A 17,457-nucleotide genomic window follows, 5' to 3' on the forward strand; every position below is an offset into this window, starting at 1 on the left:
GACAACTACTGCTTGCGTTTGGACAGAGCAGATTTCACTTTTCTTTCAAATTATAATGAAATACCAGGTTTTCTTTGAAAGGAAAATAAAAAAAAAATGTTTTCGAAATAATTGCAGCTTTTGTAATATTATCCAACATTTTAATTTGGGTTTTTTATTTCTGTTTTTTTTCACCCACTGTTCATTAAATTACTCCACAGTAAAAAATTCCGCGAATACCAACAGAACATTCTAAACAAATATTACAACTTTTTTTTTTTTTTTTACTTCTTCCATTCCAGTTTCGCCAGATGACAAAATTCCTGCCGGTCGCAGTGAAAGAGTGTAAAGAACGAAGCAAAAAAATATAATTACTCTACTCAATTTGGCAGGGTTTCAAGGCGGCAGAAAAGACACGAAAATGAAAGAAAAAAAAAACGAACTTTCAGGGGTGGACATTTATGAGTTATTTTTCTTGCCTTTCCCCGAGAAACGATACGTTTTCTGGAACCATAGTTGTTATTACAGGACAATTCAGAATAATAATAACAAATGGAGGGAAAAAAAGAGCAGAACAAGAGCCGATGGTTAGAAATTAGTGATCATTTATCGTTTGCACAAAGACTGTGCATTCTTGTCGCCAGAGGGCGTGACAGTAGTTGAACGAGGCAAATTGAAAAGACAAAACGCAGCTTCAAAATAAGGTTGGGGGAAGTCCTTCCATTTTAATTAAATACTTTCTGAGTGTGCGATTAAATTCTTTGTCTAAAAGATGGAGAATCTCTGCAAATTCACATTCATTTCGCAGTTTGTATTCCTCCCAAAATAAGTTTGAAATAAATGCGCAAAGATTAAATAAAAATTACAGGAATTATTTCATTGACTTTAACTTAATATCACAAAAAACTCTAGGGCGCATCTAAAAATTTAAATATATAAAATTTAGGAAATTTAACGAATTTTGAAAAATATTAAAATTAAATTATTTATAAATCACTGATAATTTATTGAAATATACACATATTAAATTAATTTTATTTAAAATTTATGCACTTTTTAAAAACAAAACTAACATGAATTGAAACGAATTCCATTTTCTATTTTATTTTTATGAATAAACCAGATTTTTCGAAATAATAGTGACTTAAATTGATCTGAATTTTTTTCTGTAATATATTTCAAAGTCTGTTACTTTAACCCATAGAAAGTTTCCTCTGTTATTGTTCATTCAATTTTTTTAAAAACAGCAGCTAGCATCCATTTTCAATAAATATTCAGTTCAGTAGTGCTTTGAGATTCATGCCTGCCACTCGACCATTAGCATGTAATGTTGCATTGTTTGTTTAAAAGTATTTTCATTCGATCACAGTTCATATTAGAGGAAAATATATGTCCAGTTTCATTTTCATTTCTATTATGTTTGGTTTTCATTCTACCTCTAATATTTTTGTTAAAAAAAAGTGAATATAGAAAAGTTTGCTTTTTTTAGTTTAAAATTCATTTAAATGATTACAAATATTTATTTTGTAATGTCTTAAAACAAAATTATTATCAGTGCAAACTGTATGTGAAGTTTTCTGTTAGGTTATTCAATATATCGAGTAGGTATAAAGTAGAATATTTATTCTTAGTAAACTAGAATATTAAGAGAAGACAATTTTCTCACAATGAAATTTTACATCAATACATTCAGATTTTTGATTCAAAATATTTTTTTCTTTCTTTTTGCTCTATATATATTACGCAATATTCCATTTCAAAAATATTTGGAATGCATAAAACTACAGCAGAAAAACTTTCCATCATACATATTGAATGGTATAAATTTTTATGTAATAAGATATTTAGTAGATTTTCAGAAAACATTTCCTTTCCATATCCAGTTATTATCGAGTGTCGGTTGTCGGTAGGTGCTATAGATTCTAATCTTGTATATGCTTAAACTGAGTTTAAAACTTTCATAGATTTGTAAATTAAAATGATTCCCCACTCAATTTAATGAGTTAGATTTTTCATTATGAAATATAATTTGGATTGGAAATGCCAGTTGTTACAATGGCTTCTTAAATTTTCTCATATGTTTAATCTACGAATATTCACTATTACATTTTTTCCGAGAACTTCCTAATATCATTTCACATTCCTCTAAGGACGTAATAGGAGAAACACTGACTTAATATGACACAAAAGTCTTTTTCGAGGAAAACTACATATGTATTTATAAATTTTAAAATTTTAATTAACGATTTTATTCAATAAAAATTAAATTTTTGAAACTTTCTTTTTTTGGACTTGTTTATATAGGTTTGCACAACTTTTGTTCAAAAACATTGCAAAATCAAATACTAAAGAGTAAATTAAAAGAAAGCATCGATTAAATAAAGGAAAGAATTACCTGCCTAGAGCGTATTTTTGAAACGTAAAGTGATTTTAAGAAGACGGACTGTCCTTCTAGTCTTATGCCATCTTTCCTCACTCTTAGATTCCCCATTCCATCCTGTAAGAACAAATAACCATTTTTTTTTTTTTTTTTTGTAATTGATACTCTTTAATACATTACCAACAAGTTTTTAGCACTTTAAAAAATCATCGCTTTATTGTTACATTACAAAAATAAATCATATTTACAGATTTATTTTTGAAAATAAATGAAAGCAATAGAATAGGAATAGGAATGCTTTTTGTACAACTCCAGAACTGAGATAGAAATAAAAAGCTTTACAACTATCATGACTACTTGAGAACGAATAAAGTAAACTTGATTTTTAAAAAAAATGAAATTATTCCGGTTGACACAGAATAGAAAAATTCTAAATAAATAGTTTAATTTAATATCAGTTCGTTAATAACGTTTGCTCGTAATAGACATATTCTTAATTAGCTATCAAAAGTTATGTAAATGGATATTTTAATATTATTTCTCTGATTTATCTCAGTATTGAATTAAAATTTTATTTTCAAATTTATCTTTTAATTTTTTTTATATTTATTTTTTGTATGTCTAGCAAATCATACCAAATAGCTGGATAATTTTACAAGCCTTCTTAAAGTAACCCATTCGAACCCAATGTAATTCTGAAAGTGCATACATGAAATATTAATATAAAGTCAGCTTCTTCAGCAAACTATTTACAATTCAAATTCAAAATTATTAGAATGATCCCCATTTATCTATTAAAAAAAAAAACTTTTTTTGCCTTTTAGAAAGTTATCAACTTATTAAAATATTAACTCAGCTTAATTAATTCTACAAACGCGATTCAAAGTTTTGAAAAACCTTTATTGATAACTAGAATGGATTGGAACAAAAAACTGGTAAGCCGTTCTAAAAGTCATGATAACATTTAGTGTTATTTCATTTGAAATTTTAGTAAAGCTTCTAAAGTTTGTTACTTCGTACACTTCATTTTGCTATTAAACTGAAGTATTTATTTATATATATATATACGTATATATGATACGCATCTCATAAGTCTGAAACCTGGCCAGAGAACAAGGAGGGTATCAAAAGTTGTTACCGCCGATCTGCAGTCCAAACTTCTACACAATACGAAAGAGGTTTGAACTTATGATATAAAGGTTCTCACGCACTTATAATACCAAGGCTCTTCGACAGAATCAAGTTTTAAATTCTAAAATATTCCGCACCCCAAACTGAGGCCTCATTACTAGGCCTACGTAAGCCTCCAAATATATTATAGAAAGTCCCCATCAGTGGATGTTCCGAGCTTACCATGGTGAAGTCTAATACTTTGATGATCCACACTGTGAGGGAGAGGTTGATGACCACTAAGGAACACAGAAGGATGATGAGGAAATACAGGCATCTTTTCCTCCACCCGTAGATGCCGATTCGGAAGAGATAGTGACTGAAGTAGGGGTCGAGACACACTTCGTGCTCGTTTGACGTGGGTCTACAGGTTTCATTCTCATTCCATTCCGTCAGATGGTGGGAGGGCATATGTAAGGCATGCCCCGAGGCCATGCCTGAAAAGAAATCAAAAATTCATTCAACAGGACTTTTGATCAAAGCTATGCATTTCTGCTATTTAAATGCTGTTTCTTTGTGGAGTCCACATTTAATGCAACTTTTTCAGAACTGCATCAGACAGAAAATGGAATGCAAAAATGTGATGCAGAAAATTTTTTCCATCAATGGAAAAATGAATCTGCATCACCTATTTGCATCATAAAAGGTAAAAAATGAGTCCGTTTCAGAAAAAATATGTTTTGTTGTATAAAAACTCACTTAACATATAATAAAACTATAAAAAAATGTATTAAACAAAGAATTCATAACCTTCTTATTCTTCATAAACGCATATAATTTATTTGCCTTAGGCTGCTATGCCGAAAAAATTGTGCACATGCAGTAAGTGATCAAAAGTATTGAGAGAGTTTCCAAATTCCTTCAGAAAGCTGTAGAAACTGACTTTGAAGTTCTACCATGTAATATATGTAACTCACATTTTACTTTGAACATTCGATCACAGGAGGCATTTGTTGAACTAATAATTAATTTCAATGTTGTTTTTTTTCATTGCTAAGCTACGAAATATCTCTGAATTAATATTTCAAGTCATTGTTTGTCATTGATGGCGGAGTCTATTATTTGGTTTTACACTCATGTCCATAAGTTCAGGGTCACGCGGAAATCGAACTCTAAAATACATATATTAACCGTAAAATGACTACACACATCTTCAAAAATCATATGCAAATTGAAGAAAGTCAGCAGATGACACCGATAGTACGTCACAATGACGAGAGTGTAAGAGAGTGATGTATAAGGAATACAGGCAAAGAAGTAAAATTATTCGCTAGCGCTTTATAAGCCTCTCAGGGCAATAACCGCAAAATTATAACACAAAGGACGCATTTGGATGATTTTTTACGTGGCAGAATTATCGGCCGTCTGGAATGTGGGCGTACCCAGCTGGAAGTATCCGAGGAACTTGGAATCGCCCAGAGTGTCATCTCCAGGCTTTAGCAACGATTCCAAGATGATGGCAATGTGAGTAGACGTTACAACATAGGTCGCCCCCGAGTTACAACGCCGAATGAGGACCGGTATTTGGCAGTTACTGCCAAAAGAAACAGACGGAGCACAGCATCAGACCTATCTCGTCAGTTCTCTTCAGCCACTGGTACGACAGTTTTAAGACAGATCGTGTACAGACGCTTAGGGCAGATTGGTCTATATGTTCGTTGGCTGTCAGATGTGTTCCACTTACTGCACCTCACAGTTACCTGCGGTTAGCTAAGAGTAGAGAGCATGCATTGTGGACACCGCAACAGTGGGCTTGTGTGATGTTTTCCGACAAGTCCAGGTTTAGCTTGCAGCCTGACCATGTAATATTGGTTTTTGTAAATAGTTTTTTTTTTTAATTTGCTTAAAGGAGCAAAAAATCGCAATTTTTATTAATGATATCAAACATTTAGCATCTTTTTTGCTCTTTACCTTTTGTTTAATAAATAGGCTTTACAAATAAGTCATCCTTTATTTATGGACATAAGTGTATTTAACCCATTTGAAAATCTGATCATCGCCTCTTTAATTTCGGATCACCTAGTGCAAAAACATTTTGAATGTTAGTTTTTTTATCATTCATAATGTATTTAAAGGTAAAGATGACATTCGAAATAACACATCAATTAATTGAACTAAACTAAATGATAATATATAATACTATCAAATAATTTGTAAGAATCAAGTAACAGTACTTTTGCTAAAAACAGACTATTTTCATACGTTCAATACTGATATTCATGGTTCATTTTTATAATTATTAGTGAGTTCTTTTAATCCATACAGTATTACCACGTTTGCAAAAAAATGAACTTAATTTTTTTTAATCTACAAGTAAAATGCCTTTATTCTTAATTTTTTTTCTTTATTTGAATATAAAATGCATAAATATGAATTATCTTCTTAATTCTGAAATTTAAATTTTATTTATTTAGATTGTATATATTCCTTACACACTTTTCATAAAGGCTTTTCCTGGAAAGCTTTCATGTTATCTAGGGAATAATATAGTCTTTTCCTATCACAATTTTTTTAAAGTAGAAATGCGAGAGAAAACGATGTTATGGTCGCATCGCTTTTCTTTAAGAAAACATTTATTGCGGGCTGAGAAAAAATTCCGAGAAACATACGCAATGTTATGGAGACTCGAATGGCAAAATGTGAGAAAAAAGCGATAAACGGAGTTTCATTCAGTTGGAATAGCGGTGGAATAGTCCCACAAACCACGTCATTCCATATTCCATTTACATTTAAATCACATACCAAACAACACAGGTTGAGAAAGAATAAGTATTCTAGAAATTTTGAATTGGCTTAAAGTTTGTTACAAAAAAAAAAAAAAAAACTGTACATAGAACAATAAGTGGCACATACTTCTCCCGCATTTCGCATTATTGTTGTCTGCTTCTCAAAAAGTGTTTCAGATGGAAAAAGAAAAAAAAATGCAGAAGAGGAAAAAAGTGGATAAATTTTCTTCACTTTCATCTATTTTTATTCTCGTATAATATATATTTTTATTTTTCATTGACCGTCGGCTCATGCTCAAATTAAATTGTATTTGTGAAATCAATTTCTATTATTTTTAAGATTTTCGAATAACAATTAAATAAATTCGAAAGGAACTTTTTATTTTAAATGCAAAAATTAATTAATAGTTTCCAACCAATCGATGAGACATTTGTCAACCCATCTATAAACAAATAGAATGAATAAATATAATAAGAGAATTTTTCACATTTAAATCTGTCCAATGAACAAATAATTAAAAAGAGAAATATCACTTGAACATGGCTGAGTATCTCGCGTGTTAATAATAATAACAGAAAGAAAATAATACTCGGAATCTAATTGGGAATTAGTAGGTTAAATTAGCGAACAATTCAAGCAATGAACAAATAAGATGTTTTAAATTAAATTTTTGTATTTAAATCAGCAAAAATATTTAATTTTGGAATACTTGACAGATAAAAAAAAAGCAGAGAACAAAAAAGAAAGAAAAGAAACGGAATGTCATATATTGGAGGTCCTCATAAAAATGAACAGACGAGTTACTATTTTGTTTTGCAAGAAAGCTTTGAAGTGCTAGTTATGATTGGAGTTTAAAAGCACACGGTGAAATACTGAAAGTTATCGGAGGAAAAACGTCATTTTTTACGAATGTAAAATTTATTAAATTGAAAAATAATATAAAATTCATACAGATTAAATAAAATAATGAAAACCAGTTTTTTGTTCAAAAAAATGTAAGAATTCGGATGGAGATATTCTCGGATCAACTTAGCCAATATTTGAAGATGATGTACCGAAAAGAAATCGTCATTAATAACATGGGATATCGTTTACCAACAGATATTCACGGGTGAAACGAGTATAACTAATAGCTAATCCATATGACATCAAGCTCGCGCACCACATTAACAGGTAACAAAATAGTCTCAGGGCGAAGAAAGTACAGTTTTATGGACTACAAATCACATGATTTATACCGTAAATAATCCACATGTCCGAAAGCTGTTAATAAGGAGATGTTTTATGTTAATAAGGAGAAGAGGTCATTACAAAGTAGACGCTGCTTTTGCAGCAGTGGCTAATTCACTGCCGATAACCCGACATGCAATATCTCAAGGCATGGTAGAGTCCCGACGGAAAGAACACCGAAATTTTCTTTGATTCTTATAAGTGTTCGTAACATGTCATTCTACAACATTTGCCAAATTTTCTGGAAGAAGTGAACATTTTCAAATTGAAGCATCACCAGTCAAATAATGCACTGAATGACATTTCGTTCGACAGATGAAATCATTGCTTAACAATCAATTGTCTTGTGATTGAGAACTACAGTATCAGTGTGAGAACTACAGTATTAGTGCATGCATAATAAATGTTGCCCAATCAGCTCTCTGAAATATATCCATAATTTTTCTATCAACATGAAAAACAACTAAATAAGGAAAAGCGAAAGCTGTTATAGAATTTTCACTTCAAAATTTTATTATGATAAGAATACTGTAGAGCAAAAACAAGATCAATAAATTGGAAAATATGAGAGTCCATGGAAGTACATCTACTCGTAATTGCTAAATAGAGAGAAATAGTTATCAAAATTCAAATATTCTATCTGTTGCCCACGAATAATTGATACTATCCGAACCCCAGTAAGTATTATTACCTTTAAAATCATCCATTAGGATGAAAAAAGCTGGATGTTGACCAATTAAAATATTGTGAATTTTGTGAGATGAGATCATTTGTTAGCGAATTAATGCAGCAAATAGTAAGTAAAGTTTTCACATAAATTTGAACAACCATAGTCTTCAAAATAGAATGTAGGTTAAGGGTGGTACTGCAATAAAGATTGGGATACACCTGAGGATGGATGATCTGTCAGCACTATTATCTTTCGCCACGCAATTGCATCCTTGTAGCTTCATATAAACATTTGGATTCAAAGATGTTTCTTGAAACATTAAACAAAAAGGATTTAAATTCTTAAAGAGAACTTTGATTTCAAATTTTATCTTATGCTACGGAACATCCAAGAAACCAGAAAAACATTATTTAAGAACTGGAGAGATATTTTTTCAACGCAAGTAAATGGAGTTGCTGACAATTCGTAACTCATTGAGAAATCACCATCATCATCCTCAAAAGAATAGATTTTAGAAAGCTTGGAAAATGACGAATTTCCAAACTTAGCAGATAAATGTTTGATGGTAAGGCCAGTTTTTCCTAAGTAAAGAACAAGTTATCGCCTAGATTTAAATATTATGATAGAAGTGTTTTTACTTGAAAATTTCAAAGTTAAGGTTTTTTAAAGATGTAGAAATAGATTTTTTTTTGTAATTGTTATATTATTTTTCTTTTATTAGATGGAAAGTTAGTTGACTCAAATCAAAGCCCGTAGTTAAAACAACAGGATTTGTTTGACTCCAAATGTTGAAAAAAAGTGTTTTCTTCAACCTTTCATAAGCATTGAGATTCGTACTTGATATCGAGTCTCAGGATATGTTACACCTTTTCTATAATAATAATGTTATGACTTCTATCTCTAGCTTCTATTTAGAGCGGAATTGAGAGAAAGGTAATTTTCCCTTGAAGTTTATGGCGTTTTCTTTTTTTTTTTATTTGCAATCAGTATTCTTCACAATTATTTCATTCAATTTAGTAACGGACACAAAACAGGAATTTGTAGCAAGTAGTTACTGAATGGCAGAAACGTTGATATTTGAAACATTTTAAAAGTTTGAGAATAAAGGCTTCAAAAGCTGCTTACATTTTTTGTTGAATTTTTTTTTATTTCCCTTATGTATTGTTGTAATACAAATGCATTACTCCTTTGAATCGTAGATCTTAACTGATTTCCTCCATGAAACATTAAACTACTCAATTCCTAAGATTATAATACCTTAGGAAGAATTGGGTATTCGATATGCTTTCACACTTACTGGAATAGCCATCAAAGTTTTTAATTTTAGTATTTTCTGGGCTTTCTTGCAATAATTCTACAATCAAATACCCTGAATGAAGTTTCTAAATTGATGAAACATTTCTGATCGCACTTGCCATTGCTTTGAGGAATAGCAGCGGCGATATATTTTCAAAAATCTCCATTGTATTCGAGATACGATTGATGATAAAAAAGGAATCAAATGACGTTACGGATGACTTGAAAGAGTTATTGGTATGTCCTCTGAAGGAACCAGTTCTCATTTACCCAGACCTGAATTCTTATCCGTATCTTGTGGGCAAATATGATCGTATATGGTATGAATAACATTCCATGATATGGACAAAAATTCATATCGTAAAATCCAAGGATGTGATCTCTTTATTGATTCCTTACAAACAAGCCTCCGAAATGGATATTTACCAGCCAAAATATTACACGAGGGACATAGCGTGCCATTTATCTAATGGATCACGCATGACCAACATATGATGAGTTGTGTCATTCACGGGAAGCAAGAAGCACACAGATCGACAACAGCTTCTCAAGGACAGCTTCCTCGTATGCCATTTTTTCATGACTCGCATTTTTATAAGATTCTCTTAAAAAACAAATCATATTAGGAAAATGAGGCTATAAAGCGCAGAACGTCGAGAACTGTGTTTAGTAGCGAAAGGTAATATCCAAAGTAGAAACCGAACAGATATCGGAAGTTGCAAAGTACTGCGACATAAATAAAAAAAGTCATTATCTCTGGTATTAATGGTAACATTATACCATTATCGCATATAAAAATACATAAAAGTTTTCATTTAAAAGTCGTAAGGAAGTAAAAGAGTATTGGAAATTACACCTGTAAAACAAAGATGTTTCTGTAATGAAAAAATAGAAAAGATTCTTTTTATTTCGATAAAAGAAAAAGATATGAAATTAGATGCATTTAATTTAATTCAAGAAAAGATTGCAAAAATTTACGAGATGAGAAATCGATTCCATTTTCGATCTTTGATGGAAAAAGCGAAGCTACTACTATTAAATTATCGAAAATTTAAAAGATATGATAGTAAATCATGTGGTAATGCATGGTAAGTCTGTTAAGGCAGATAAAGAAAAAGCCGAGTGCTTCAAATTCGAAAGTATCCTTACCCTTTTTGATTACACATTTATTTGAAAAAAAAAAGTTCGTATTTGAAGCGTAGTTCATTTTTTGAACATGTGAAAGCAGTAGCTTTTATGTTCAATTCATTTACTTTTTATTATTCAGAATATATACTACATGATATTGATATAACTTAAGCTAATTAGAATTACCAATGAGGAACGTTCTAATACTTCAAATGTACCCAAAGGGTTAAAAGAAAAGTTATTTCCCACAAAGAACATTCAGTTATGAGGAAACTGGTTTATTTTTCACATTTATGTTATTGTATGGATCATGAAAGACCGGATCATTATGCCAGGGAAGATCGTTGACACTGCTTTTGGAAGTTAATACAAATGGCAGTATGATATTTAAATGACTTTTCTATCAGTTTCAGAACACCGGAACATAGAAAAAATAAAATCGATAATTAGAAAAAGAATGGTTGTTATTTAAAAATTAAATAAAGAGCGCGACTGCTTAAAACTTGCATTTCCAATAAATTGCCATTCAGGTATAGTGACAGAATAAATAATACGCCAAGACAATAGAGAAGTTTTGCAGATTATATATTGGAAAATATTACGTAATTTATGGTAAAATGCCTGCTTCCGAAACATAATCCTTCCTATCCAATAAAAAAACGCAAGGGATTTAGCAAGTTTAAAGAAATTGTACACCCTCGTTGTGTTTTGTCGGTGTTTTAAACATGCATTTTTACACAATTATGACAACAAAAAAAAAAGCGTTTTGAAAACATGAATTTTGTATCTCTGAAGTTACCAGACTAATTTAATAGGAATGGTAGGATGTCACTGAAACATCTAAACTCAGTTTGATTAAAGCTTCATCTACCACGCACTCAGGACGTGGAATTGTGTTGAGGTAAGAATTGGAAATGATTGAAGAAGATTTTATAGAGATTATTGAATAAACAGAATGGCGCCAATACAAAACCGAACTGTACTTCATGACTTTTGCAATAACATGCCATAGATCGTATCTGAAAAATCCTGTTGAAGAAAAGAAATCGATGATGCACAAATTTGTTTACATTTTGAAGATTGGGAAAAACGCTGAATATTTAAAGTTATACATCTTTGTGCGAATGTACATACATCTTTGCAGGTAGGTGCATGCATTGTTATTTCAAATGTATAGATGGCATTATTAAACAAAGTTTTGGTAATAATTTTATTCGTTATGTATTTCACGCTCATTTTAACAGGCCTCATTTAGTCTTTTATAAATAAGCCTGCTTATTTCATACTATGAAATGAATTCATCAGTTGCATTCCATTAGATTTTCTTGCATATTCACAAACAGAAGCACTCCTGTAGTAAAGACATTCTTAAATATTTAAGTTAATACATATTTTAAAGATTTATTTAATATTCAGATAAAATTTTCTGGGGCTCGAACAGATATCCACTCAAGATAGGGAAAAAATCCAAAGTAAAATGCTCCTTTTACTTGGGTAAAGGCGATCATCCACCAGATTTCGTTTTTATTAAACATAGTAATAAAAGGACTACACATAAAAAAATGTAAAAACGTTTTGAGAATACAATCAAAGAAAAGGAAATTATTTATCGAACCGTTGATTAAATGCATTTTTTTATAACTGAATCATTGCTGATAATGTAATGGGGGGGGGATTAACATTGCGCATTAATTAAAAAATATATACAAAATGAAATTTTTTAATAAATAGGATATTTCGATATTGTTTTAATATATGACAGACTTTATATTTCAAAAGAAATTTTTATAGCAATCAGAAGGAATCGCCAGTGTAATATTAGATTGAGAATTTTAGAGGAGAGTCGAATTCCGTCATTTTAGAAGAACGCGCATGAAGAATGTTTGGAATTGTCTGTGAGAACACGTGTGAACTTACTTCTGAGTGGAATGTTTCGTCTTATAACAGAGTCGTTTGATAGGAGGTTGAACTCATGATTCTTCCAATCATTTTTCAGCAGTTTTGTAGAAGGGACATTTTGGAATATTAATTGCTACGATGTTAGGTTCAAATTTCGGAATTTTTCGTTATTTTAGTCCCATAGAAACGAATATCAAAAGATAAATACAAATGAACTTTATTCATCGCGATTATTTCTTAATATTTTCCATGTTTTTAGAAGCCCCTTTGAAGCCGTCTTTTCACTTTTGACCATTGAATTTTTCTAACTTCCTAATTAGTAGATAATAAATGCAATCCTTTCATAATAGAACACAAAATGTATCTCATATACTTTGAATAATTTTGGTCTTTCAAATTAAATGCTATTTTGGCTTACAGCTTTTTAAAAAAACTAAGCTGTTTTAATGAATTAAATTCATGAAAAATCAATGTAGTTTCATCAAGTATTAATAGTTAATATGGCATCAAACTTATCAAAGTAGTTTAATTCATTCTTAAAAATTAAATAATTTGGTTTTTAAAAATATCAGCATTTCAATGCACGTCAGATACGCCATTCTATGGGAAGGCATGATTCCAAAGTGTTTAAATATGACCCCTCAATAAAATAGTTGACAAAGACAAAATTTTCGAATCCACATTAACGCTAATGAACTAGTTATTTTGAACAGTTTTCAGGTAATGAAGACGGATCTGAAATGCCCTCCACCCACTTAAACTGTTACTCCATTCCAGAAGCATTTAATGAAGAATTTACACGCGCATTAATGGCAGATTTTCTTGAAACACGAGTGATTTATATATTTTCCAAACTGGCAAAGATGAATTCTACTAAAAACCTACTATTTTCCTCCAATTATATGCTTATACAATAGATATTTAATGCTCAATAGATATTGTTCAAAACCATGCTTCATGTCTTGATTATTTAGAGATTCCTTCAGAAATTGTATTTAATATTTTTATGATATTTAGAAATTTCTTTATATATATTTCAGTATAAATAAGAATATTTTATGCCAAATATTTCTGTAGGAAATATTTTGAAGTGTTGGCATAATTTGTGTTTTTTATGTCTGTATGTGCAATACAAAAATATGAAGAAAGGTCTTGAGATGCTACATTGAAAAAAAATTATTTTATTATGTTAAATGATGTTAGAAGTTGTTCAATTAGGCATTTTAAGAGCTGTTCAATTTAGCATGTTTCTTTACACATCCAGAAGGAATCAAATTTTAAAATAATAACCAATTTTCGGACTTATAGAAAAATACACATGACTATTTTTTGACAACATATATTATTGACTAATCCCTTTATTTAATAAAAATTTATCATACAACAGCGTTGCCACCTCATAGAGAAATTTTAGGTTCAATAATATTTATACTATTTTAAAATGATATACAAAAACCAAGAATCAGGCATCTAGCCTAAACATCCGGACTGATTTCGTCAATTTTTATTTTGTATGAAAACTGTTAAACCTTAAATATTTCCTATATGGTTTTCTGTTTTGTTAAAATGTAAAATTCTCGACGTTTTTATGTCGAACGCATATTTCTTAAAAAATATAAATCTAATGTTAGTAGTTTTTCTCCATAATTAATTGATGTAATAAAGACAAACTTTATTAATTAAATGAAACATAATCTGTAACTATTATGCAGAAAAGAAACTACTGAATTCTATTAAAAGTCTTTTAAGAAAGGATTTCTCTTTTTAAAATAAAGGCATCAATAAAAATATTTCATCGTTAATCGTGGAATTATGTTTAGTTTAAAACAAGAAATATTGTTGCTTTAAATTTTGCTCTTTATTTTAAAAATACGTATAGAATATATTATAGAAAGAAAAAGAAAATGTAACTCTTAAAATATTAACAAAGAATCCACATTTCAATTAATTTAGTACCAAGAAAAGTAAATATTTCTAGAAAGTAATTAACAAATCTTTTAAATTTTGCGATTCAATTTAATTAACTTGCAAAATAATTATATTTAGTTCATTTTCCATTAAGGAAAAATGCAATTATTCACAAAGAATTGTAACATGTTATCTCAAAAATTTATCTTTGTTTCCTTTATAAATCAAACAATCGTATTGGAAATCAATTTCTGACAGTTTTACATAATGGCAAAACGTTTTTGATCAAAATTGAACATTTAGAGATTACATTCATAAGTAACAAAAGGAAATTTTAGCAACAGTGGAATTTCATAAAAATGAAAAAAAATCTATAAAAGTTTTCAAATTATTTCTTCTTTGAATAGATTTTTTATAAACTACCTGCAAGTATTTGAAATCATACTTTGGAAATCTTTTTCGAACGGAAGAAAGAAAAAAAATAGTTGATGATTATGAAAGACCAAAAGATTTCGCCTCTTTAATCATCTCAACTCCTCTCTAATCATTCTTCTCTTTGTTCTTTTATTTCGTCACTTCTTTGTTCTTTACTTTCAGTTAAAAAATGAAATTCAATTCCGTGAGTGAAAGGAAAAAAGAACAGTTTTTTTCCACCTGCGACAAGATATCCAACTCTTTTCTCAGAAAAGAAATCTTTGATTAGGAAAATTCGATCTTGTGTTAAAAATTGAAAGAATAAGAAAATCAGTATTATAGTTTCTTTTTGAAGCCGCAAATATGCAGACTAATGAACCCACTTTTTTCTAAACTTTTTTTTTCGCGCTATGTTAGTAGAAGGTTTCGGCTTACGATTTTATAAGTAATCATGTGTTTTAAAGTTTTTTAGCAGTCAGAGTAAAGGATACCTCTTCGTATACACAAGCTTAATAAATAATTAGAATTGCGTGAAAAAATTTTCGATTAATTTAAAACTTCAACTCAGTTGCAAGAAAAAAATTTAATCCATGGAAAATATGTTCTTCCTTTCAGAGAAAAAATCCGAAAAAATTAAGACAAACAAATAGAGGTAAAATTACTTAGATGTGTATAATCAAGTTCATAAAGCAATCATAACATAAAAACTACAATTCATTTTTTTCAGGAAAGATATTTTATAAATAATACACACAAAAAAAATTTCTAAAATTCTTCATTTCATATAAATTTGATTGATTTTGAAATCGCGACTCTTTCAAATTATTGGTTTAGGGGAAATATTTTACTATCTTTAAAAAATAATCTATAATTTCTATAATTAAATTCGTGGGAATTTAATTTCCTGGGTTCCTTTTTAAATAACTTTTAAATAAATGTTTTTAATGTATTCAAAGTAAAATTTTTATAATATTTTTTTAAAAAAATAAGATTGTTGTCTTCGACATTCTTTTAAATTGAAAGTGAACGGCTGTAACTCTTCATGTAACTATCAACTAAAATGCTTACTAAATGAGAAAAATAGATTAGTAAGAATTCTGAGTCACTCTTATTGTTTAAAATCTCATTTATAAAAACTGAATTTTGATTGATCAGATTTCTGATAGATATTTGAGATTCATAAATAGCAATGCTACACATTTTAGGAAAAACGAAAGTATGAGAACCACGGGAAATGCAATAATTCTTTTAAAGTACATGTCTCACCCATACTAATTAGCGGCTGCTTGTTCCTTCATTATCTTGCTGTGCTTTTAATTAGTACTAATCAAAAATTGATCAAATGATCTGCTACAATATTCCTGGTTTAAGTCCACATGAAACACAAATACAAGTGCATTTCCCTGAATGTCCTTTAGAAAGGCAACTTATTCTTTTTCTATGTTAAAACAAAGTCGAAATTCTATCTCGGACATTCCAATATCGCTTCGACCAACAGAAAATGCTTCACTTCCTCTTTAGTAAGCGTTCGTATCACTTAACCGTTAAGAGCCACATAGCTAATCTGCTGATACTTTAATCATCCTGTAGAGGATAATTTTACTCCCATGCCTTTTTGTATCATGAAAGTACGTTTGCTGTATTTATTGTTAACAGAACAATTTTACAAAAAGAATAAAAAGCAAGAACAGTTGTGGTTCATTCTCGGATTCAAAGTTCTTTGCGCATGCATCCGGGGGCATTCATTTCTTCAAATAGGGGGTAGGGGGAGGTAAAGAAAAGAAGTTCGAAGATCTTTGCATTTAGCAATAGGGTGAACTTCGATTATTCACAGAATCAGAATCTGCTCATCTTTATCGCTCTTTAGTGTACCAGTCTAAGGAATTCCCAGAATTGGTTGACAAAGATAATGCGAATAGTAAAATTAGGATAAAACTACTTAAGAAATGCAAATTAAAGTTCTTATAGAAAGGCCCAAGAGAGAAAGTCCCTGTGATGTTACTGGGAAAAAGATAGTTGTCGGAGTAGCGTTTAAATGGATCTCAGTAAATATTAAGGAATTTTTGGGGCCTTCGAATTTGGCTCAAATGATAATTATTTGAGCAAGTTCTCTTGTCTTTCCCTTCTTCTCATCCCTACTATGTTTTTCTGCTCATTCCTATTAATAGGAATGGGAGGAATGATAGTGAGAATAAGCTGCTTCATGTAAAATTTTCAAATTTTCAACAATTAGATGATTTTTAACTATGATATTGCACAAAATACGGTCAGCAAAACCATGCATGAGCACATTGTTCAAACAATATTGAATATTATCGATGTATTTGGAACATTGATCAAAGTCAGTTAACCCATTTCAATGAATCATTTGTAGAATATAAAACATGCTGACGAGCACGCGCGCATACATACACATACACACACACACACACACACACACACACACACACACACACACACTCAAAGACATGCAATCAAGGAAAACATTTTTTAACGTTGTCGTAAAATCCTTCTTAACAGAAATTCTATGATTTAATGCCTTATCTTTGTATCTACAGTAAAAATGATTTGTTTCTGCCAGTCTAAATTACATTTCGAGTTTGTCTCACAATTTTCAGAATCTCTCGTATTATCAGAAATCGATTCCTCAGTTTTT

General features: G+C 30.1%; 1 protein-coding gene across 1 annotated transcript in view; it reads right to left on the reverse strand.

Moving 5' to 3' along the window:
• The window catches only part of LOC129963769 (zeta-sarcoglycan-like), a 91,884-nt gene that overhangs the window by 15,517 nt on the left and 58,910 nt on the right, over nt 1-17,457 (reverse strand). Inside the window, exons 2-3 of the mRNA XM_056078317.1 lie at nt 3,713-3,966; nt 2,375-2,476 (exon numbers count right to left, since the gene is read on the reverse strand). Of these exons, the coding sequence (XP_055934292.1) occupies nt 2,375-2,476; nt 3,713-3,964 (354 nt within the window). The 5' untranslated portion in view covers nt 3,965-3,966. The remainder of the gene's footprint in view (nt 1-2,374; nt 2,477-3,712; nt 3,967-17,457) is intronic.

This window comes from Argiope bruennichi, chromosome 3 (assembly GCF_947563725.1).
Source record: "Argiope bruennichi chromosome 3, qqArgBrue1.1, whole genome shotgun sequence".
NCBI lineage: Eukaryota > Metazoa > Arthropoda > Arachnida > Araneae > Araneidae > Argiope > Argiope bruennichi.